The sequence below is a fragment of the Symphalangus syndactylus genome, chromosome 7 (genome assembly GCF_028878055.3).
Source record: "Symphalangus syndactylus isolate Jambi chromosome 7, NHGRI_mSymSyn1-v2.1_pri, whole genome shotgun sequence".
Lineage (NCBI taxonomy): Eukaryota > Metazoa > Chordata > Mammalia > Primates > Hylobatidae > Symphalangus > Symphalangus syndactylus.
In genome coordinates this window covers 119,328,885-119,352,965 of record NC_072429.2, presented here as the reverse complement: position 1 = coordinate 119,352,965, position 24,081 = coordinate 119,328,885, and the positions used below count along the sequence as shown (strand labels likewise).

The following is a 24,081-nucleotide window of genomic DNA, read 5'->3' as shown; positions in this document are numbered from 1 at the left end:
CTGGAGTGCAATGGTGCGATCTTGGCTCACTGCAACCTCTGCCTCCCAGGTTCAAGCGATTCTCATGCCTCAGCCTCCCGAGTAGCTGGGACTACAGGCGTGCACCACCATGCCCCACTAATTTTTGTATTTTTAGTAGAGACAGGTTTTCACCATGTTGGCCAGGCTGATCTCAAACTCCTCGCCACAGGTGATCTGCCCACCTCGGCCTCCCAAAATGCTGGGATTACAGGCGTGAGCCACCATGCCCGGCCTCTGCTCCCCTCTTGACACCAATCTTGAATTCAGCAGGTGATCCAGGTACCAGACAGCTTGTGAGAAGAGAGAAGTTAGTCCTAGAAAGCTGAGGCTCCCATAGAGCACTTTTCTTCTTTTTCCAGCCTTTTTTCTCATTCTCCTTTGCTTTCTCTTCCTTTTCATTCAGCTCTAGATGTCCTAGATGTCTTTTTCTTTTTTTTTGAGACAGGGTCTCACTCTGTTGCCCAGGCTGGAGTGTTGTGGTGCAATCTCAGCTCACTGTGACCTCCACCTCCTGGATTAAAGTGAGTCTCGGGCCTCAGCCTCTCAAGTAGCTGGGGTTACAGGTGTGAGCCAGCATGCCAACCAGCTCTAGATGTCTTGTCTGACTCCTGATTCCTGGGTCCTGGGGATTGTTCAGGGCAAGCTAGAAGAGAGCTGGAGATTTGAGTGGCCTTGCTTAGCCCTGTCCCTATGTGCCTGTGGCCACATTTAAATGCTGTTTCTCTTCTTTATCAGCCTCCCTGAGAGTTGGTGCAGGGATTAATTATCTAATGTTTGTAAAGCATTTGGAAGTTGATCAATGCTAATTATTATTATTACACCGATAGCTTGTCCTTTGTTCTAAACACCTAGCAACCTGAGGCGAAACAGACTTCAATTAAAAAGTTGTCGAGATGAACACGATCTGCAATACAAAAGCCGTGATGGCCCTTCTTCCTTTGTGAACGTTTTCACTTTGTGTTCTCTGTGCCTTACATCTAGACCTTCCTTCCTGCTCATTGGAGCTGGGGGAAACAGTGTCTCAAGGTGAGCAACTGGGGCAGTTTATCATTTTGAGTACCCATCATGTAGCAAGTTTTATATACATTGTCTCATTTGATTCTCAAAGACACGTGCATGGGAGGCCATCCTTAGCATGTGACACATCAGTGAACAAGTGCTTAGAGCACTTAAGTAAGCTGTTCATGTCCCTCAGCTGGGAAGTGGCAAAGCCAGATTTTGAAGACACGCTGTTGGGCTCTAAAGACTGTGAGCTCTTCCTGCCATGCGTGCTCAAGTAGAAGGTGGAAAGTAAATATGTTAGGAAGAGTGAGTTGGTATGAAGCGAGAAAAAGAGACCCGTGTATTGCTTTTTGCCTTAGGAAAAGAGTGCACTGAACAAAGAGCTGGTAAAGCAAGAATCTCAGTAGCTGAAGCAGTTCCAGCCTAGTAGCAGATAACTTTAAACTTAAAAAGCTGATTGGATTTTGAAGTTGAGGAGGTGCTAGCAATAATTTAGTCCCACCCCATCATTTGGCAGAGGAGGAAATTTTGACCCAGCAAAGGCAAGTAATTCTTGCCCAAGCTCACTCAGATCTTTAATCTGATGTGCACTCTCCTTACCTTAATATAATAGTAAAAAATAGCTATGATTTTTAAGGATTGCCTGTTTACTGTCTGTAAGACAGCTTTGTAAATCCTATATGTGCATGAATTCATTTAATCCTTACAATTCTGCCTAAGAGACAACAGTATCATTCTTTTCTTTGGAAGAACCCACAAAAAAGGCACTGAAAGTTCTGGTAAAACTGTCTCTTTGGAAGTAATGTGAAGATTCTAGGTTTTTTGTTTGTTTATTTTCTTTTCTTTTTTGACACAGAGTCTCGCTCTGTTGTGCAGGCTGGAGTGCAGTGGTGCAATCTTGGCTCACTGCAACTCCATCACCTGGGCTCAAGCAATTGTTGCACCACAGCCTTCCGAGTAGCTGGGACTACAGGGCATGCACCACCATGCCCGGCTAATTTTTGCATTTTTAGTAGAGACCGGGTTTCCGCCATGTTGGCCAGGCTGGTCTTGAATTCCCGGCCTCAAGTGATCCACCCACCTCAGTCTCCCAAAGCGCTGGGAGTATAGGCATGAGCCACTGCGCCCTGCCAGATTCTAGATATTTTAGAAGAGACAAGATCAGTTTTCAAACTATATTCCAAAGATTGGTAGCAACCCCACTTAGAGGCATGGGTGGTGCTAGGATGAAGACATAAAGTCTCAGAGGGGCCAAGATCCCCACTGGGAGGCAACCCCATATAAAGTCTCTTTCAATTCTTTTTTTTTTGAGATAGAGTCTCGCTCTGTTGCCCAGGCTGGAGTGCAATGGCGCGATCTTGGCTCACTGCAACCTCTGTCTCCCGGGTTCAAGTGATTCTCCCGGCTCAGCTTCCTGAGTAGCTAGGATTATAGGCGCCCGCCACCACGCCTGGCTAATTTTTGTATTTTTAGTAGAGATGGCGTTTCACCATGCTGGCCAGGCTGGTCTCAAACGCCCAACCTCAGGCAATCTGCCCGCCTCGGCCTCCCAAAGTGCTGGGATTATAGACCCGAGCTACCTCGCTCATCCAATTCTTTTACGTATTGTTCTAGGACTTATGACTTAATCTGAACAGAGAGATCATTGAATTTAAAGAGTTTGGAAGCCACTGACCCAGATGATTTGGGAGACCTGTCTCAAATTAAGGACACTTCCATAATTGTTACCAATTACTTCTTACCACCAGCTCTCAAATTCTTGCCATTTTGTAAACCTTTCCTCTTATGCTCTGTGGAAGTGATTAGAAGGACAGGACTCAGCTCACCAAAGTTGTGCATCAGAATAATTTCAGAATTGAATGTTTTATTCCCCTGTTGCCTTTTCTTCACCTTCTTCATTAGAAATCTGATCAGTTCTTAAGAAACTGACGACTGCAACACTCAAGGCAGGAAGCCAGGCAGAGATGCAAATCACATCTGTTTCAGGAGTCATGTGTTAACAAAATGCAGACGCATCTCCAAAACTGTCGTATTCATATCAGAATACCTTTGGGTGCCAGGAAAGCTGGATTTGTAATGCACGTTGTCACTAGAACAATAGCACCAATATTTGAGCCTGACAAAAATTGGTCTTCAAAGGCTTGAAATAATGAAGCGTATGTAGCACAAGGTATGGCTTTTAAAACCCTGTTCTTCCCAAGGCAGGTGGACCATGAGGTCAGGAGATCGAGACCATCCTGGCTAACACGGTGAAACCCCGTCTCTACTAAAAATACAAAAACAAACAAACAAACAAAAAATTAGCCAGGCTTGGTGGCGGGCGCCTGTAGTCCCAGCTACTCGGGAGGCTGAGGCAGGAGAATGGCGTGAATCCCAGGAGGCGGAGCTTGCAGTGAGCGGAGATCCTGCCACTGCACTCCAGCCTGGGCGACAAAGCAAGACTCCGTCTCAAAACAAAACAAACAAAAAAATCCCTGTTCTTCAACATGATTTTTTTTTCCCCTTTGGAAAGTTGTTTGTCCTCATAGGCAGCCTTCTACCTCTAAGCATTTACATTAGCATTAAAATAACAGCTCTGCATACAGGAATGTGGAATGTGCCCACTCCAAGTATTCTCACAGTAGAGTTTACCATATCCACACAGCACTCTTCAATAAGCTGCAAAATGTTTTAGGGCTTTGGGATTATTTAAACCTACATATACCACTTGACACATGGGTGAGTTTGTGATTCCACCAGTAGAGAAGCCTGCATTATACTGTTGGTATTTACTGTTGAGTCTTATTTTGCAAACTTAATATTGTTGTTGAAGAATGATGCTTGGTTGCTTTCACTTTTAAATGACTGATTCTGGTCAAAGTTAATGGATTGCATCTGACTAGGTGAGTAAGATAGTCACTTTGGGAGGATCATTTGTAGCTTCTCCAGTCCTATTTAATGAGCTGGAAAAGTAATTTACTAAATTTAATGTAGAAGCTGGAAAAAATTATTCTGAACCCCCTTCCCCTTGCCCCAAACAATTTATGCCTTGAGACCATACTTTATTCACCTTGCAGGGTCTGGTACATTGCCTTCTCTAACAATTCATTTTCATCTGTTGAAGATGCTGTTCTGTTGGAAAAAAGTCCTTTTACAAAAGCAATAAGCTAAAGCTAGCTTTTAAAATATGCAAAAAATACACAAAGTGAGGAATATGTCAACAGTCATTCATGTTCTAGTATAAATAGCTTTACAGCAGCGGAGTGGGGGAGGGCACTTCTTCAGAAGCACAGTTTTTGTTTGGAATTGCTGGAAGGGAGGCATTAAAATATAAAGGTGATCATCAAGCAATGAGTTCTTCCTGGGAGAACTTTGGAAAGGATGGGAAGAAAAGGTATTGAAATTGTTAGCACCAAGCTTATTCTTGGCTTGTCTTATAATTTTTCCCAAGGAAAGTCATTGCCTTGTCATAGTGATGCCATTTCCAAAGGACACCATTTTTGACATGTTCAAAAACTGGTGTCTGACACAATTTCCCCATCCTGTGTTTTACTGAGGGCGTTACCATCTGCCAGCTACCATGCCAAGCACATTACACACACTGTCTCAATCTCCACTATAGCATGATGAGGTAAGTGCTACTTTACTTAACAGGTACTTACATGATGCTTATTCTGCACTGCATTAAGTATTTCTACAAATTTTAGCTCATTTAATCTTCACAACCACCCTCTGCTATAGGTACTATTATTTCTCATTTTACAGATCCAGAAACTGAGATACAAAGAAATTAGTTGACTTGCCCAAGACCCCCACAGCTAGTAAACTGGGCAACACAAATTTGTGTTCAGGCCCGCTAGCTCCCGAGTCAGCACTCAAAAACACTGTTGTATATGATATTATCCTTATCTGTAAGGAAATAGAAGCACAGAGAATATCTTGACCAGAATCACACAGGCAATAAATAACAAACTCAGATTTAGGCAGCCTACACGTAGGACCTACAGAACTCAAGCCTTACGTCATTCTGTAAATCTTCTCTACTTTGATCACTCATTCCTCATACTAGGGTGTTAGCCTAAAGCAAGAGCTACACACATGCTTCTATCTCTATACGGATTCCACTGTGTCATAAAGTAATAATAAGACTAGAAAGGGAAGAAATTAGCTTTATCACTTATTTAGCTTACTAATTTACTTTGATTCTGAATAGATTTTTGAGTTGTGGCTTATTATGACAACATTAAATCTTGGATTAGTTGTCAGTGTCAAATGCAATCTTAACCTCATCTGGAGCGGTGTTTCTTTAATGAGCATAGGGATTACCTGAAGATTTTGTCAAAATGCAGGTTCTGATTCAAGAGATCTGGATGGGCCTGAGACTCTAGCAAGCTCCCAGATGATGCTGTTGCTACTGGAACATAGTCCATATTTTGAGTAGCAAGAATTGAGCATTCACTGAGTTTTTAAACTAAGCTTAAAGATGTATCCTAGGGCCCATCAAATGGGAAGGAAAGCATTTTTATAGACAGAAGAACTTATAGGAAGTTTGGGAAGGGCAAACACCGGGCCAAGGGGATGGCTCATGAGGTAAGAGCTGAGCTACACAGATTCTCCAGATTAGAAGCGTTTTCAAAGATCATCTGGTCCAATCATTACTGATGACTTTCACAATCCTTTCACATTCCTGTCAGGTCATCTCAACCCTTGAGTTAATAAATTATGGGTGGTGAATGGAACTGGACATTCAACAGAACCAGAAAAGTTTCAAGATGATGCCTGAATTACAGAACCAATCTAAGAGCAAAAGACTAGGGAAAGAGGCTGTGATGTCTCACTCTGTCTGGGTAGACATTTGCCACCATAGTACATTTTTCAGAGCCTTTAGATATTTATTCAAAAACTTTTTAGACCTCACCATTTCATAATAAAACAAAATGCTACTGTACCAGAGAATCAGCTGGAAGTACTTATTCCCCCAGGCATTTGCCTCCCACTATGAAATAAAGATTCAGTGCTGACTGGCAGGTGAGAAAGTGACAGATGTGTGGCAGCTGCGCTGCTTCTTGGCTGTCCTGACTATACATTTCAGGGCCCTTGAGACAACAGATATTTTCAAGGATCAGGAAGCATTGGATAAAGACAAGGTTCTTTCCATTTTGATTTTGCAACCAAACCAAAAGACACTCAGTGTATTGCTGAGTCATCTGATTAGGGGGATGCCAACTTCTCATAATCATCCTTTTCTCAGGCTGTCATTTGACAGTTCCCTGCTTTCTTTTTCAGGTGCCAGGGGAGAGCGAGAAACAATGGAAACCAGCCCTGGTTGTGCTGACTGAGAAAGACCTTTTAATCTATGACAGCATGCCACGGAGGAAGGAAGCCTGGTTCAGCCCAGTTCACACATACCCTCTTCTTGCCACCAGGTAGCCATTGCCTTGTGTTTGGTATGATGTGTTTGCAGGTGGATTCTATTTTAATGAATTACAACTAGCTCAACACGTTATATTACTGCTCACTATTGCAGCAGGGGCTGAGAGCTCCTTAAGAATATAGCCACACGTTTTTAGCCACATAGATTAATGATCATTTATGGCCAAACATGAAGCAACAACACAGAGACAAAGAACAAAATACTCATCCATCATCAAGAAACAGTGACATCTGTGAGATGGTCCTCATCTAGCCACCTTCCTGGATCTCCATCTCATTCCCTTTGTGAAATGAACTAGACATATACGTGTGTAGTCTTGAAGTCCAAGCAGAATCACCAAGCAAGGGTCTTCACTTGGTGGCACAAAAGAATGTTATATGGGAATGCTCCACTGTGCTTTTTAAGGCTTGTTCAGCAGGAAATCTCATAACAAGTTATTTCTCAGTTCCATGATGCTTCCTGTGGAAGGGTGGCTGCCAGGCTCTGTTTTTCAGGTCCTTCAATGCACATTTATTATTCATGTGAAATATGTCTTTAAAAAGCACTTCATCAGGGTATTGACATGCAAAATTGTGTACATATTTAATGTATACAATTTGATAAATTTGGAGATAAATATACACCTATGAAACCACCATCATAGTTGATACATAAACATACCCATCACCTCCAAAAATTTCCTCCTTCTCTCTATATTTTATTTTTTGTTATAACAACATGTAACATAAGATCTACCCTCTTAGCAACCTTTTAGGTATATAATACCCTGTTGTTAGCTATAGGTGCTATGCTGTACAGTAGATCTCTAGAACTTATTCAACTTGCATGACAAAAATTTCGTGCCATTTGGCCAGCACATCCCCATTTCCCTCTCCCCGCTGGAAACCACCATTCTACTCTCTGCTTTAAGAACTTCATCATTTTAGATTCCTCATATAAATGGGATCCTGTAGTGTTTGTCCTTGCGTGTCTGGCATATTTCACTTAGCATAATGTTCTTCAGGTTCATTCATGTTGTCAAATATGGGAGGATTTCTTTCTTTTTTAAGGCTGAATAATATTGGATTATATGTAAATACCACACTTTCTTTATCCATTCATCTATAGATGGACATTTGGAGGCATCACACTTCCTTATTTCAAAATGTACTACAAACCTATAATAATCAAAACCTTATGATACTGGCATAAAAACACATAGACCAGTAGAACAGATTGGAGAGCCCAAAAATAAATTCACCCATTTGTGGTCATCTGATCATTGACAAGGGTGCCAAGAATACACAATGGAGAAAGGATATTCTCTTCAATAAATGGTTCTGGGAAAACTGGATATTCATATGCAAAACAATGAACCCTATTTTACACCATACACAAAATAAACTCAAAATGGATTAAAGACTTAAAGGTAAGATCTGAAACTGTAAAACTTCCAGAAGAAAACATAGGGAAAAATATTCTTGACATTGGCCTTGGCAATGATTTATTGTATATGACACCTATAGCACAGGCAACAAAAGCAAAAATAAATAAATGGAACTACATCAAACTAGAAAGCTTCTGCATAGCAAAGGAAACAAGCAACAAAATGGAAAGGCAGCTTATGAAATGGGAGACCTCATATCTAATTGAAGGTTAATATCCAAAATATATAAAGATTTACATTTCAATAGCAAAAAAAGAAAAAAACTGATTCAAAAAGGACCTGAATAGACATTTCTCCAAAGAAGACATACAGATATCCAACAGGCGTATGAAAAGGTGTTTAATGTCACTAATGATCTGAGAAATGCAATTCAAAACCACAGTGAGGATGTGGTTAGGATGTGTGTTGGGATGGCTGTTGTCAAAAAGACAAATGATAACGAGTGTTGTTTATCATTTGATAAATGCGAACCCTTGTACACTGTTGTTAGGAATGTAAAATGGAGAAAAGGAAATCCTTGTATACTGTTGATAGGAATGTAAAATGGTGCAGCCACTCTGGAAAACAGTATGGAGATTTCTCCAAAAATTAAAAACAGAACTCTAATGTGAGCTAGCAATCCCACTTCTGGGTATATATCCAAGAGAACTGAAATTAAGGTTTTAAAGAGGTAGTTACGCTCCCATGTTCATTGCAACATTATTCACAGCAACCAAGACATGAAATACAGTTTGATTTTTAATTATTTATTTTTGAGACAGAGTTTCGCTGTTGTCACCCAGGCTGGAGTGCAATGGCGCTATCTTGGCCCACTGCAACCTCTGCCTCCCAGCAGAGGTTCAAGTGATTCTCCTGCCTCAGCCTCCTGAGTAGCTGGGATTATAGACGCCCACCACCATGCCCGGCTAATTTTTGTTTGTTGGTTTGTTTGTTTTGTTTGTTTTGTTTTGCTTTTTAGTAGAGACAGGGTTTCACCATGTTGGCCAGGCTGGTCTTGAACTCCTGACCTCAGGTGATCTGCCCACCTCGGCCTCCCATAGTGCTGGGATAATGGACGTTCTTCTCAATCACTGCACATGGCCTGAAATACAGTTTTAATGTGTTGTATCCTTGTCCCCCTCTTTGAAAGCTTATATCCCAAAAACAGAAATGAATCAAACTTGAGTCTTGCTTTCAAGTAGCTGACATTTCCCAGACCTGACTTCTCTTGCCAGCTCTTTTTATTTGTGCTTTATGACAGTGAGCTGTTTGCATTCCTTCTATACCTGTTTCTTTACCTGCAAGCTAGGCATGATAAAGTCATATTCGTGTCCTTCCTGGCATAGTGCCTGGCAATATTGTGCCCTTGAATGCCTGTTGAATGAATTATTGAACAATGTGAGACAAACTCTGGAAGAAGTTTGGTCCAAGAGACAAAGCATAGTGCACAGAGGTTTTGGAGCATCTGACCTGAGCAAGATGTAGACAGAAATAAGGTGGGCTCTTCATCTAGGAAGGACTGAGCTGCCAAACAGGTTATGGTCAAGGGCCAGCTGGCTGCAAGGAGGAGAATGAGACCCAGTAGCAGAGCAAGAAGTAACACAAGATTAAAATGCCAGTAGTGAATAGAGCTGAAATTCCAGAAAAACCCTTGTTACTTCCAGTCATGATTGATAATGAAGACCAGTAGTGGGGGTGGGGCCGGGGAGGTGGGGAGCTAAAGATGGAAATTATTGGCTCCAGAGGTGAATAGAGGAGGTTTTCAGGGGCAAGGAACCAGGCCTAGATCACCATTAAAAAAATAACATTTAAAAGTAATTTAATATTTGAAGCTTTCAGGCTTCAAAATGTTTGGCAGAATGGCTATTAAAGTACAATACAGCTTTGTAATAAAACCGCAGTAATCATGGCCAGGTATGCTGGCTCACGCCTGTAATCTCAGCACTTTGAGAGGCCAAGGAGGGCAGATCACCTGAAATCAGGAGTTTGAGACCAGCCTGGCCAACATGGCAAAACCCCATCTCTACTAAAAATACAAAAATTAGCCAGGTGTGGTGGCACACATCTGTGGTTCCCAGCTGCTCAGGTGGCTGAGGCAGGAGACTCACTAGAGCCTGGAAGGCAGAGGTTGCAGTGAGCCGAGATCGCGCCACTGCACTCCAGCCTGGGTGACAGAGTGGGACTGCGTCTCAAAAAACAAAAAAAAAAAACAAAAAACCTCAATAATCAGAATGTAAACATCCTTAACTGCACACAAAGACTCAGGCTGTGCCTTGGGGCCCATGAGAATTCGGCCCAATCGCTATTGCTTTCTGTACTTTGCATCCACAGTCCTCATCCATGAACAACATTATCTTCAGATTCGGAGACATTCCCACAACAGAAACCAACGAAAGATTAGACCACAGTCACTGGATTCCAGTTACTAAGAAGCAAAGTTGGACCCAAGCCTCTTGAAATGATTTTCAGACACAAAAGTTGAAATAAGGTAGTTTCTGCAACTCTCAGGCAACATGAAAATAAAATTTACCCTAGTACATAGCCTTGTTCTTACAGTTTCTGGGCATTAGGAACAATGGGGGCTGCTTTTTCATTCATTCATTCATTCGTCAGTCAACATTTATAAATCATCTACTATGTGCCAGGAGTTACAATTAGGGCAAGGGATAAAGAGGTGAAAAAAATTCAAACTTGTGAACCTAGCATTATCTGGAACAAAGTGCAGGAACACATAAGGAACTGTTTGCAGTAAAGACAACAAAAAATGCCAAACTCTGCCTGGACAGTGGTGGAGGACTCCTTGTAGTAGAAGTCATGTTGAATTGAAGCCTGAGGGAAAACTCACCAGAGGAACAAGGGAAGAGAGCCCAGATTGGGGCGTGGGCATTCCAGACTTAGGGGAGATCCAAGCACAGAGCTCATGCAGTGCTGTGTGGCCCAGTTAGAGCACCACGTACGGCCCTGGGGAATGAGGGGAAATGAATCAGATACTCACTAAGTACCCAGCACCTGACACAAGTTACCGCTTACAACTTGTGTATCCATTCTGCAAGGCCTGTATTAGTGTGTCCATTTTGCAGGTTAGGTACCTGAGGCGTAGAAGAGTTCAGGAATCACCCCAGGTGGTGTAGCTTCTGAGAGATGGAGGTGGGATTCCGGTTCTGGGACTGTGTGTCACTTGCATACCTGTGCCTTGGTACCACTGGGGGTTGGCACAGAGGTGAAAGATAGGGAGGAAGACTTTTCACTAGCGTATCCTTTTGTACCTTTTGAAATTGGAACCGTGGGGAACAGCAGGAGTCTTTGGGGATGATAAGAGTCATGGATGTGATCTGGGTAGATATTTTTATATTTGGTGTCAAATAACAAATGTCCAAGGAGTGACTGCTGAATCCAAACAATTTTGCAGTGATCCTGATTCCATTGTAAAGAAAAATAAAGAAATAAAAATAAAACCAAATTTCTGTGAGGATGCAAAGTACTCAGCTACAGGAAGAGATAAATTGCTTCCCAGGAGTCTCCCTTCTTTGGTTTTTTTTCTCAGCTTTCCTATCCTGTAACCAGGTTTAGCACTGGGACTCCAACCCTCTGGTAAGACGAGGAGACTGAGAAAGGCTCTGCCTTCGGTCTGGTTTTTCAGAAGCAGAGAAGGCAACAAGGACTGAAGTGGCAGTGAGTTCTTAAGCAAATGCTCCCAGGAGGAGGAGCTAGGGAGGCTAGGATTTCAGGCAAAGTCGCAGCCTCAGCCTGACCTTACAGGGGGCTTGAGAGCTAGACTGTGTAGCATGGTAGCCACTAGCCAGATGTGGCTATTTAAAGTAATTAAATTTAAGTGAAATTAAAAATTCAGATCCTCAGCCTCCTTAGCCGTATTTCAAGGGTCCAATAGCCACCTGTGGCTAGTGACTACCACTTTGAACAGCACAGATCTAGAACATTCCCATCACCACCAAAATTCTATCAGATAGCACTTCCCTAGAGCATGTAAATGACTCCTTCCAAGTTTTTCCCGACTCAGGCAAGTGACTGGACCTGTACATTCCTACAGCAGTCCATGGACAGCTGAGGCTGCCTGGAGAGATGTCATCTCGCAGGCTCTTCAGGCTTCTGCACAAGCAGGAAAGTCCTAAGTGTGATTCCTTAAAAGCAAAGGTCCAGAAGGAGGGATGGATGTGCAGAAACAGTAAATGGGACCTGAAGAGGTTTGACTGGAGCACTGAAAGTGTCTGCTACAGGTTCACAAGTGACAGGGGTGCCAGGTCTGAACTGAGAGTAAAGCAGATGAATAGCCTAAACCCATAAGCCTGCATCCAATATGCAAACAGGAAACAGAAACCTCTTCAGCGCATCACTGTGATCATTTAGAATAGAAGATGCAGGCTGGGCGCAGTGGCTCACACCTGTAATCCTGGCACTTTGGGAGGCCGAGGTGGGCAGATCACCTGAAGTGAGGGGTCCGAGGCCAGCTGGCCAACACAGTGAAACCCCGTCTCTACTAAAAATGCAAAAATTGGCCAGGCACGATGGTGGGTGCCTGTCATCCCAGCTACTCTGGAGGCTTTGGCATGAGAATCGCTTGAACCTGGGAGGCAGCATTGCAGTGAGCCAAGATCGCGCCACTGCACTCCAGCCTGGGCAACAGAGCAAGACTCTATCTCAAAAACAAACACACAAACAAACAAACAAACCAGAAGATGTAGTAAAAAAAAAAAAATCTGTGTCTACGATGCAACCATAAAGAAGACCCAGTTGTAATAGTTGTCCCCTCAACTCACTGTCCCTCTCCCAGATTACCCAGCTTAACCACTGAACTGCAAGAGGAAATCTTATTCTGTGTGGATATTAGCCCTATGAGGAATGATACAATTAGGCCTGTAAGGATTGCCGTGGTCTCTGGCTGGTAGCCCATGAGGCAGAGTATGTCCAGGATCTTAGGTGGCACTGGCTATTCATTCTCACTCTATCCTCTCGAAGTAGTAGGTGAGCTTTTGCCTGCTCCTGGGTGGCAGCCTGGAAATGGCAGAGCTGGGAGTTTGCATCCTAGTCTTCCTTCCTCCAGAAGAGTGCTTAACCCCAGCCTCATCACCCCAGCTCCCTCCGTCAGAATCCCCATCTGTGGAACACACTCACGGGAATGCCATTGTCTCCAAAGCCAAAGGAAAATATACTTTGGTAAAATAGATTTTTAACTGACCTTTTGGCTTGAGCATCAGCTACCAGAGCATCAGTCCTGATCAACTTCTCTCCAAGACCCTGCGGATGTACCTAGAAAAAGACTTTTAGAAAGCAAACAATGGGAAAAAAATGACCCCTGCCTTCTCTGTGGGATGATGCCAGGGAGATGTAGCCCCTTTGCAGCTCCAGGCTGAGCTTCCCAGTGAATTGCAGTAGGAGGCAGGGTCCACCCCAGCTGAAATAGAAACTCTTATCTCCTTGTGGATAAAGGTGGCTCTCTGAGGTGGGAAGCTGGGCTGATGCTGTTGGTTTCTGGCAGGTTGTGGGGGACAGTCTGTGCCAGAAGTGGTAGCATTCAAAGGGAAACAGAATCCTTCTATTGCAGAGGTTACCCCAGCACTTCCATTAACTGGCTTCTTTAGCTACTTATTTAAGTTCAACAGGTGACTTTTTCATTTACTTCCAATGCATTCTATACAGCCATATACAGCACCATGTCCTTTATATATGACCACATAGGTATGTAATCTGTCTAGTAGTATTATTTGTCTTTGTATATTTCTAAAGAAGAGGATCCATTCCTGTTTTTAAAAATTTATTTTAAAAATCTTGTATTGAGGTCTAATTTATAAATAGTAATATGCACAAATCATAAAGGTATGGTGTAATTTTTACTTATGGATATAGAGCTATGTTTTCAAAAAAATTTATTATACTGTGTCTACTAACTAATCACCTTGGGTGATTATCAAGAAGGCCATGGTAATATTATTTTCAAAATAGATCAAGCTGAGCTGAGCACTTTGGCTCATGCCTGTAATCCCAGCACTTTGGGAGGCTGAGGTGGGAGGATTGCTTGAGCCCAGAAGTTCAAGACTAGCCTGGGCAACATGGGGGATTCGTCTCTACAAAAAATAAAAAATAATTAGCCATGCATGGTGGTGCACACCTGTAGTCCCAGTGACTTAAGAGGCTGAAGTGGGAGAATTGCTTGATCCCAGGAGATCAAGGTTGCAATGAGCTATGATGGCACCACTGTACTCCAGCACCTGGGTCCAGAGCGAGACCCTGTCTCTTAAAAAAAAAAAAAAAAAAAGTAGATCAACCCTGTAATGAAGTAGTGGCTGGCCCTTATTTGGCATAGATCAAGGCTACGTGCTTTAGGTGGATTCTATTAGGGTTTGCAAACCTTGCCCAATATGAGAATTACCTGACTGTTTATTAAGATTCAGGTCTTCAGAACCCTGCCTTAGATATTCTGGCTTAGGCTAGGGTTGTGGATCAGGAGAATGTGCTTTTAACAAACATCAGGAAAATGTTTCTCAGGGTTGCCGCATTCAACCCTCACAACCCCATAAGTTTAAGGTTTTATTCCTATTTCACAGATCAGTTAACTGAAGAACTAAGTAGTTAAGTTACTTACCACAGTCATGCAACAGTAACAGTAAGAGATGGACCTGAGATTCTGTTTCTACCTTTTGATTCTTATCCACTATTCTATGCAGCTTCCTAAGAGCATGTCCTTATTTCCTAGAGTTTCCATGGCTCTTAGAATTTGCTGAGTGTATCACATATAAAAGTGTTCTTTCCTGAACAAATAAATCATGCAACAGGTGGCCTCTTATTCCAGCTAACAATCAAGGGAATTGTTACCCCTAATCACGCAGAGTGAGGACAGAGTTGTGGATAGAATCAGAGACCTAGAGTTTCTGGCTCACCCAGCAGCGGGAGCACCATCTGGGACTGTTAAACAAGCAAATGTTCAACTCCACCCCAGACCAACTGAATCAGAAACTCTGGGGATGGGACCCAGTCCATCTTTGATTTTAACAAGCCTCCAGGTGTTTCTGACACAGGCTACAGTTTGAGAACTATTGATTTAGAAGATTGTGTGCTGCTGCCTCCCATCTTCTCAGGGGTTTGTGGTGTGTCCGAGTCCATTTGGCTGCTATAACCAAATACCTTAGCCTGGGTAATTTATAAATAATAGAAATGTTCTCACAGTTCTGGAGACTGGGAAGTCCAAGATCAAGGTGCCAGCAGATTTGCTGTCTGGTGAAGTCATGTTCTCGGTTCCATAGATGGAGCCTGTTGCTGTGTTCTCACATGGGTGGAAGGGCAAAAAGGGACTAACAGAATCCCCAAGCCTCCCCCACCTTTTTTTTTTTTTTTTTTTTTTTTTTTTGAGACGGAGTCTTGCTCTTGTCGCCCAGGCCAGAGTGCAATGGCGCGATCTCAGCTCACTGCATCCTCCACCTCCCGGGTTCAAGTGATTCTCCTGCCTCAGCCTCCCAAGTAGCTGGGACTATAGGCACCCACGACCGCACCTGGCTAATTTTTGTATTTTTAATAAAGACACTGGCTAATTTTTGTATTTAATAGGGACACTACAACCGGTCTCTATTTTGTATTTAATAGAGACACCGGCTAATTTTGTATTTAACAGAGACACCACACCTGGCTAATTTTTGTATTTTAATAGGCCACCATGTTGGCCAGGCTGGTCTCGAACTCCTGACCTCAGGTGATCCGCCTGCCTCAGCCTCCCAAAGTGCTGGGATTACAGGCGTGAGCCACCACACCCAGCTCCCCAAGTCCTTTTATAAGGCACTAATCCTATCCATGAGAGTGGGGCCCTCATGACCTAGTCACCTTCTTAAAGGCCTTACCTCTTAATACTTTTGCATTGGAGCTTCAGTTTCAACATGAATTTTGGGGAGACACAAACGTTCAAACCACAGCATGGTGGGAGGGGAACTCCACAGCAACTATGTGGTTCCTATTCCCCTGTGGTTCTTCAGAAGCACTGTTTGGCCGCAAGCTGTGATGACCACCAATGGATCAGTTCTAAGGCTGTCCTGGGTCCCGGCCCTCATAGAGTGATCAACAGCTCCTAAAATGTGATGTGCTGCTGCCCTTCCTTTTCACTTAGATGACCTTCTAGCATTTTCACTGGTATTTGGCATTCTTTCCTAGCTTTATTTTCATGGCTGCATAGTGTCTGTCACATGAATGCCCCAGAGCATGAGTTCTGGAAACTGGCAACCTGGCACTGAATCCCAGCCTTGCTACTTACCAAGCCTTGGAGCCTTGGGCAAGTTTTGTAACCTCTTTTTGCCTCATGTCCTTCATCAGTAATATATGCCCAATATCTATACCTGCCTAACAGGGTTGTTATAAGGATTACACTAGATCATGTAAACTGCTTAGAATAGTGCTTGACACATGGCAAGTGCTAAATAAATTTAGTATCTTCTAATTTTTTAACCCCTCTTCTATTTTGGGGTTTATAAATATATTGGCTACATTTTTAAAACAACTCCATCACAATGAAAATTTGTAACCGACTAAAATTCACAGGTCATCATTATACCACCTGCTAAAAAAACTTTTAAAATCCATCCTGTTAGCAGAAACTAAAAAATTAAGAAATAAGCCAACAAAAAGTCTCCAAAAATATCTCCTTAATAGATGGAATACAATTGGATTTGCTGGTAGAGAGGGAAAACAATGTTTCATCATATCGGATTTGACAGACCTGGGTGCACACTGCAGTTTTGCCCAGGCGAGCCTCAGTTTATGACCACAAGCAAGTAACGTCTTCTCTCTGATCTGTTTCCACATCTAAAAAATAGAATCATAGGCTGGGCGCAGTGGCTCACATCTGTAATCCCAGCACTTTGGGAGGCTGAGACGGGTGGATCACCTGAGATTGGGAGTTCCAGACCAGCCTGACCAACATGGAGAAACCCCGTCTCTACTAAAAATACAAAATTAGCCAGGCATGACGGTGCATGCCTGTAATCCCAGCTACGTGGGAGGCTGAGACAGGAGAAGTGCTTGAACCCAGGAGGCAGAGGTTGCAGTGACCCAAGATCGCACCATTGCACTCCAGCCTGGGTGACAAGAGTGAAACTCTGTCTCAAAAGAAAAAAAAAAGAATAATAATATCTATTGCAGGGAAGTTATGAAAATTAAAATATAATGAATGTATTAGCCATAACAAAATACTACAGACTGGGTGGCTTCAACAACAGATATTTATTTTCTCACAATTCTAGAGGCTGGAAGCCCCAGATTAGGTGCCAGCATGATCAGTTTCTGGTGAGGACCATCTTCCTGGGACTGCTGCCCTATTTTAATGTTCTCAAATGACCTGTACTCTGTGCATGCATGGAGGGAGAATGCAAGCTCTCTATTGTCTCTTACCATTCTGAGGATGCTAATCCTATCATATCAGGGCCCCACATTTAGATTTAACCAGCTCCTCTTAGGCCCTATCTCAAATACAGTCACCTTGGAGGTTAGGGCTTCAACACATGAATTGGGTGGAAAGGGGCACAATGCCATTCATAGCAATGACCTATGTACAGCCTTCTTCTTCTTTTTTTTTTTTTTTTTTTTCTTGAGACAGAGTTTTGCTTTTGTTGCCCAGGTTGGAGTGCAATGGCATGATATCGGCTCACTGCAACCTCCGTCTCCCAGGTTCAGGTGATTCTCCTGCCTCAGCCTCCCAAGTAGCTGGGATTACAGGTGTGAGCCTCCATGCCTGGCTAATTTTTTTGTATTTTTAGTAGAGATGGGGTTTCACCACGTTGGTCAGGCTGGTCTCGAACTCCTGACCTCAAGTGATCCACTCATCTTGGCCTACCAAAGTGCTGAGATTACAGATGTGAGCCACCATGCCTGGTCAGCCTTATTTTTCACAAACACATGTAGTAGGGCCAGGTGACTGTCAGTCCCCTTCTCTTCCCTGTAGCAGAGCTAGGGAGCTTCATTCAGTCTTTTCTCTAGCACAAGAGGGAATGGCCAGGACTATAGCCAGTAGGAAACAGTTTTCTTCTAAGTCAAGTTATTCCCTCAAAGAGTTCATAGTTGATGTGTTTCTTTGCTTGGATTTTTCTTTTTAGGCCCAGGCACATCTAATTTATATTTTTCTGGAGGATGAAAATTTGATTGTGTTTCATAGAAGTGGCACCAGAAATGCTCACAACATGTTCCTGGTGTCGACTGCCATGCAGAGATGTTTACGAGCAGTCATCTCTCCTCTTCCACTGCCAAACTTCGATGGTGCCCCTATGAGTCCATTGGTGGTACAATTTATAGCAGTGCACTCAGGAAGTTTGCAAACATGTTGTAATTTTAGCAATTCTCATTCCTCAGCTTTTTATGAGTCCTTGGGAGAATATTTTTTGCTTAGCCAAAGTTTATTTGATATTGCTGAACATTAAAAAAAAAAAAGGTATGCTCACTTGTATGGAGTAAGAGTGTTGGTTTTTTTGGTCACTGTCATCATAATTGGCAAATGAGATGGGTCTACGGAGAGTGAGGATTAAGGTCACATTATTTCTGGAGTTATAGAGGAGGTTTAACCCAAAAATTCTGCACAGCCAGTCCCAGTGGCTGGTGGGAGTTTCGGGAACACAGAATTTGTAAAAAGGGCGACACTGCTTTGAGCCCAGTTTATTGTCCCATGGGCCTGAGGGAAGGGTGTGGGGTTGCCTTGAAAGGGGAACTGAAGAATGTGCATGTCTCTACTCCCAGACGGCTTGGGAACCAGGCATGCTGAATATTTCTGCTAAGCCTGACGGGTAATCCTTGGTGCTTAAGCAACTAACCCATTTCTTTTTCTTTTTTTTTTTTTTTGAGCGGTAGCAAGGGTTATTGTGAAGAGCGAAAGAACAAACCTTCCACAGTGTGGAAGGGTGGATGGGGACCCAACAAGGTTGCCTGCAATTAACCCATTTCTAAGTGCTAAAAGTAGCAGCTGCGTCAGATCAGCCAGCCTCAGAAATTTTAGGAATTCTTTTCACTAGAAAGTTTGGCCAATTGCATTTGTCAAACATTAAATTACAATCAGCCTGTGGTTTCCATGCTAACCCTGGGAGGCATCCTCACTGGTAGAGAATGTGGGGCATATTCTATGGGCATTGCCTGGGGTGGCATGAAGAAATTTACATGCCCAATAATCTACATGCTGTCAAACTGAGAAGTGTGGGGTTTGCCTTCCACACCCAGCCATCCCACTTGTCCCCATATACCTAGTGATCTTCCAGTGTCTGGTCTCCGGTCCTCCCTCCTGCTAACCAGGAGCCCCTCAGGAGTGGTGGGTGGGATATAAGAAGACTGAGGCGATCCATGGACTTTGAAATCAGACAAACCAGCTATTGAATCCTGAGACTTCTACTTGCAATGCGACCAGTCTCTCAGAATCAGTCTCCTCATCTGAACAAAGGGGGCGGTAGTATCTTCCATTTTATACAGTGATTGATAGGACTGATTGAGATAGCATATGTAAACATTAAGCATATGACTGAGACATAAGTGATTGATAAATGTTAGCAATTGTTAAAGACCAGAGAAAATAATTGAAATTAAAGTAAGTAATTTGACATATTTGACTGCATTTTATCTGGGAATCCTAGTGTCTTAAATCACAGTAATCGAGCTCTAAGGACTGAGGTTAATGAAATTGTTGGCTGTTTGGATGGGTTTGGGGAGGGTAGGATGGAGTCGGGAGACTGGAACTCCTTGGCACACACAACAGAGCTAGCTCTAAATGCTACTTGTAACAGCTCCACAGACAGGAGGCCTGCAGATGGCTTCCTCTTTGGGGTAGGAATGTTCATTTCAGTTAGAGAAACTTGATAGGCTCCTATTAGTGGCCAAGATAGTAGCCAGGACTGATGGTAGGAGAATTTCTGGAAGCGGTATGAAATAGAGGAAAAGCTGAGTGTTATAAGAGCTGATTGTTCAGGTTATTTGCTCATGGTTTCAATTTTCCATTAAAATAGGACTGATTTTAGTCATTACCATACACGCAGACATTCCTGAAGGTCTTTTTATACTGTGTATTCTACACACACAGTGGGACATATGTTGAACTAATTAAAGCATAGTTAGACAAGAGAATATATAAGAGTTAATTAAAAGATTCAAAAAATTGTTTAAAAAGTATAGCTCCAAGAGTGCTAAATAATAAAAAAAAAAAAAAAACAGTTAACTTCAAAGGAAAAATTTCCCAAGACATTGGACTGTCATGACGTGAGAATATCCATCAGATTATAAGTCTTATTTACTTCTGGAGAAGAGCAGCACAGGGATAAATTTAACTCATGGATGACCTGAAGTCTGCATTGTAATCTTTCCTTTCAAGTTTCTTTTTTTTCTTTTTCTTTTTTTTGAGATGGAGTCTCACTCTGTCACCCAGGGTGGAGTGCAGTGGCGCGATCTCGGCTCACTCCAACCTCCGCCTCCTGGGTTCAAGCGATCCTCAGCCTCCTAAGTAGCTGAGATTACAGGCATGTGCTACCATGCCTGTCTAATTTTTGTATTTTAGTAGAGATGGGGTTTCACCATGTTGGCCAGGCTGGTCTTGAACTCCTGACCTCAAGTGATCCACCCATCTCAGCCTCCCAAAATGCTGGGATTACAGGCATGAGCCACTGCGCCCAGCCTCTTTCCCTTCTGTTTCCTTCCCCACCTATAATTGGTCCTTTTTTTGTGTGACAGAAAGAGTATGGACTCTGTAGTCATATAGCCCTGGGTTCAAATTCTCGACACTAACTGTGGGATCCTAAGCAGTTATTTCACTGCACAGAACCATGGATTCCTTGTTTATAAAGTGCAGCTCATAATACCACTTTCAAAGAAGTGTTGTGGAAATTAAACAAGATAATGCATCCACACAACCTTTCACCTGGTGAACATCCGCTTTTCTCTGTCCATAATACTACTGGCAGATGGCCGTGGCAGGTCACGAGGGCACAAAGAAAGGTATGGAGGACAGTCACTTGTCTCCGGAAATCTACCTGGATAATGCCACTGAATAGTCAGGAATTGACTCCAAGCTGTTTTGCTGCTTATTCACCTGTACTAAGTTGTTCGTTTCTTATAGTCAATATCCCTCAGTATCAACTTTCTGAGACATGGGACCTTGCCTTTCACCACCATATTCAGATGAAAGGAGTTTATTTATTTATTTATTATTTATTTACTTATTTTGAGACGAAGTCTCGCTGTGTTGCCCAGGCTGGAGTGCAATGGCACAATCTCAGCTCACTGCAACTTCTGCCTCCAGGGTTCAAGCGATTCTCCTGCAACCTCTGCCTCCAGGGTTCAAGCGATTCTCCTACCTCAGCCTCCGAGTAGCTGAGATCACATGTGCCCGCCACCAAGCCTGACTAATTTTTGTATTTTTAGTAGAGACAGGGTTTCGCCATGTTGGCCAGGCTGGTCTCAAACTCCTGACCTCAGGTGATCTGCCTACCTCGGCCTCCCAAAGTGCTGGGATTACAGGCATGAGCCACCGCACCCGGCCCAGATGAAAGGAGGTTAGAAGATATAAATGAGGCAATTGATTGGCTATTCCTAGCTGGGGAAATGATGCAGAGAGTTAGAGAGTGTTCCTGGGAAGCCCCTCTCACCTGACAATTTGGTACTTGTTAGTGATTCTTTGACCCTCATTTCTTCCCTGAAGAGTCTATTGACTCCCAGGCTCTATTAGGGGTGGCCAGTGGATGAAAGTATTTGAGATTGCCAGAACCATGTAAGGGATCTGGCCAGTTGCTTTTTTTTTTTTTTTTTTTTCTTTTTTTTTTTGTGGCTTGCATTGTGGCATCTGCTGGGAGATGCTAATTACAGCAATTAAGTAAAATGAGGATGTAATATTGCTTAGCAACCCAGTTACCTAATATGTAATTTTACTAATTTGGCTGAATCTGTGTGCTGTAATTGTTTGTGTTTTAATTAAGGATATTAATAATAATGTTTTTGTATGGAACATTTTATGCAACATTCTCTTATACTTCTCCAGAATTAAATTAATGCATAAGCATTTCTTGAAAGACAGGTTTTTGGAGATTTTTGGTTTTGTTTTGTTCAGAACTAGTCAGGCTAAGGGGGCATATTTGAAGATCCAGAAACAATATGCAATCTGATACCTCAGTTGTCAGTGGAGAGAGAAACACTTGGCCTGATGTCCTGCAGGAATGAGTTCCCCAATGTCCTGGACAAAGATTTGACCCACAAGTGGTCCCGTCAGGCAGCCAGTTTGAGCCTCATGGAATTCATCACTTTGGGCATTTAAAGTAATTTAAAGACATTTTATAAATTATTTTTATCTTGCTTAGGGACCCATTTATGTATAAGTCTTCAAATTGGATCCATGCTGACCATGAATGTGAAATCTTAACAACTTTCACTTTTTCCAAAAAATAGGGAACTTCTATCCCCCAGACCAAAAGAAGGTAACTCTACCTCCCTAAACAACCAAGTTACTACTGAAAACACCAGTCACTAAAGATAGATTTAAAAGAAGAAGCAGGAAATGGATGTTAGGCTGTTCTCATAAAACATCTAATCTCAGCTACCTTTCAAGATCACTTTTTTTTCAGGGCTGAATTAATCTGTGAATTAGCATGTAGTGGACATAAACCCAAGTTCTTTGGATTTAGTATTAGTTACTGCTTTTGTTGAAGGGCTGAGAGTGGGAGAGGAGTCATATAGTAGTCATTAATCACAAACTTCTTGGGAAATTGTTCTCTTTATATTCTAGCTATGCATTTAGTCGTTCATTTAACAGATACTGAGTGCCTGCTATGTGCCTAGAACTGTTCTAGGTGCTAGGAATACAGCAGGGAATAATCAAATAAAAATTTCTATCCTGATCAAGCTTATGTTCTAATGATAATAATGGCTATTACTATGTATTCTGTGCCAAGCACTGCTCCATGCAATATTCATTTATTAACTTAATTTTCACAACACCACCATGAGGTGACCATATTATTATCCCCAGTTTGCAGTTGAGGAAGCTAAGGCATGGAGAGTTTAAGAAACTTGCCAAGGTCACATAATGAGTAATAGAGCTGGGATTTGAATCCAGGTATCTGAATTTCTGATTTACCTCCTCCTACCTATGGCTTCATTCTGTTGCCCCTCTCTGATATTATACGGTCCTATTTATTTTTTCACTTATTCACACTCCTGGCTAATAGGAAATATAAAATCTTTCTGGGATTTGTAGCTTTGCTTCTAACCATGGGAATGTGTTTCTGAATTTTGTAACTAATCAATTTTGTGAAGAACAAAGCATGTCCTTGGGTTTCTCAAGCAGTTTCAGATAATACTTAGAAATTGGGTGTGAATTGCAGCTTGAAACCCTGTCCCAGGGTGCCAGTATTTTTTTCTGGCTGGGTAAGAAAGTTATCTTCTCTTGGGAGACAGCATTTTCTTGGTTGCTATAGTTTAGTTCTTGCCACGGATAAGAGACAGATGGTTATCTTTTTAAGGATACACACATACCTTAAAATGTAAAATAATTGAAACATAAATAATAGCTATTTCAGAGTCCCCCCGAGACTGCAGATCAGGACAGATCTTTGGGAAGAATCTTGGAAGAAATGTAAAAAGGCTGTTCCTGGCAGAATAGGAAAAAGCCAGGCAGACAGATGTTAGCCTTACCTTTTCAAATGTCCAAATGACAATTTGTGAAATCTTAATGTCCAGCTGACATTTACTTGGTACTTAGTTCCCAGAATCTGGCTACAGTAATGTGTTTCCAAGTATGATCTACAAATAAAGAGCACATTAGGAGGCCATTTCACTGGCCCTGAATGTCAGAATATTTCAGAATTGTGTTGTGTTGTGTGTTTGTGTATGTGTATACTTTCCTTTGCAAAACTGAATTCACATGTTAAAAACCTTTTGAAAAACATGTATTCATGCAGTTACCCAGCCAACATTTATTGAACACCTACCATGTGCTAGATTCCAGGGAGTTAAAGAGAGAGGAGACCAGGCTCCTACCTGAAAGACAGCAAGGTCTAGTAAGGGAGATCAGGTGGTGATTATGAAACAGTAAGGTAAATGGATTGATAATGATATGTGGGAATCCAGAGGAGGGATGCCTATCTCCAGAAAGAGATCAAAGAGGAGATCAGATAGCAAATGGTCTTGAGCTCCAGTAGATCACTTTGCTGTCAACAGAAGTTTATTTTCCCCAACATCTGTCTTCTTACCCAGGAGCTGTCAACTTTGATACGTAAGCAACAACCCCTACAGA

The 24,081-nt window shown here is 42.4% G+C and overlaps 1 protein-coding gene across 2 annotated transcripts in view; it reads left to right on the top strand.

Annotated features, from left to right (window-relative positions):
- Window positions 1–24,081, top strand: part of SNTB1 (syntrophin beta 1) — a 285,077-nt gene that overhangs the window by 242,530 nt on the left and 18,466 nt on the right. For both annotated transcript variants that reach the window (XM_055287139.2, XM_063643529.1), the window contains exon 4: window positions 6,289–6,428. In XM_055287139.2, coding sequence (XP_055143114.1) covers window positions 6,289–6,428 — 140 coding nt within the window. The remainder of the gene's footprint in view (window positions 1–6,288; window positions 6,429–24,081) is intronic.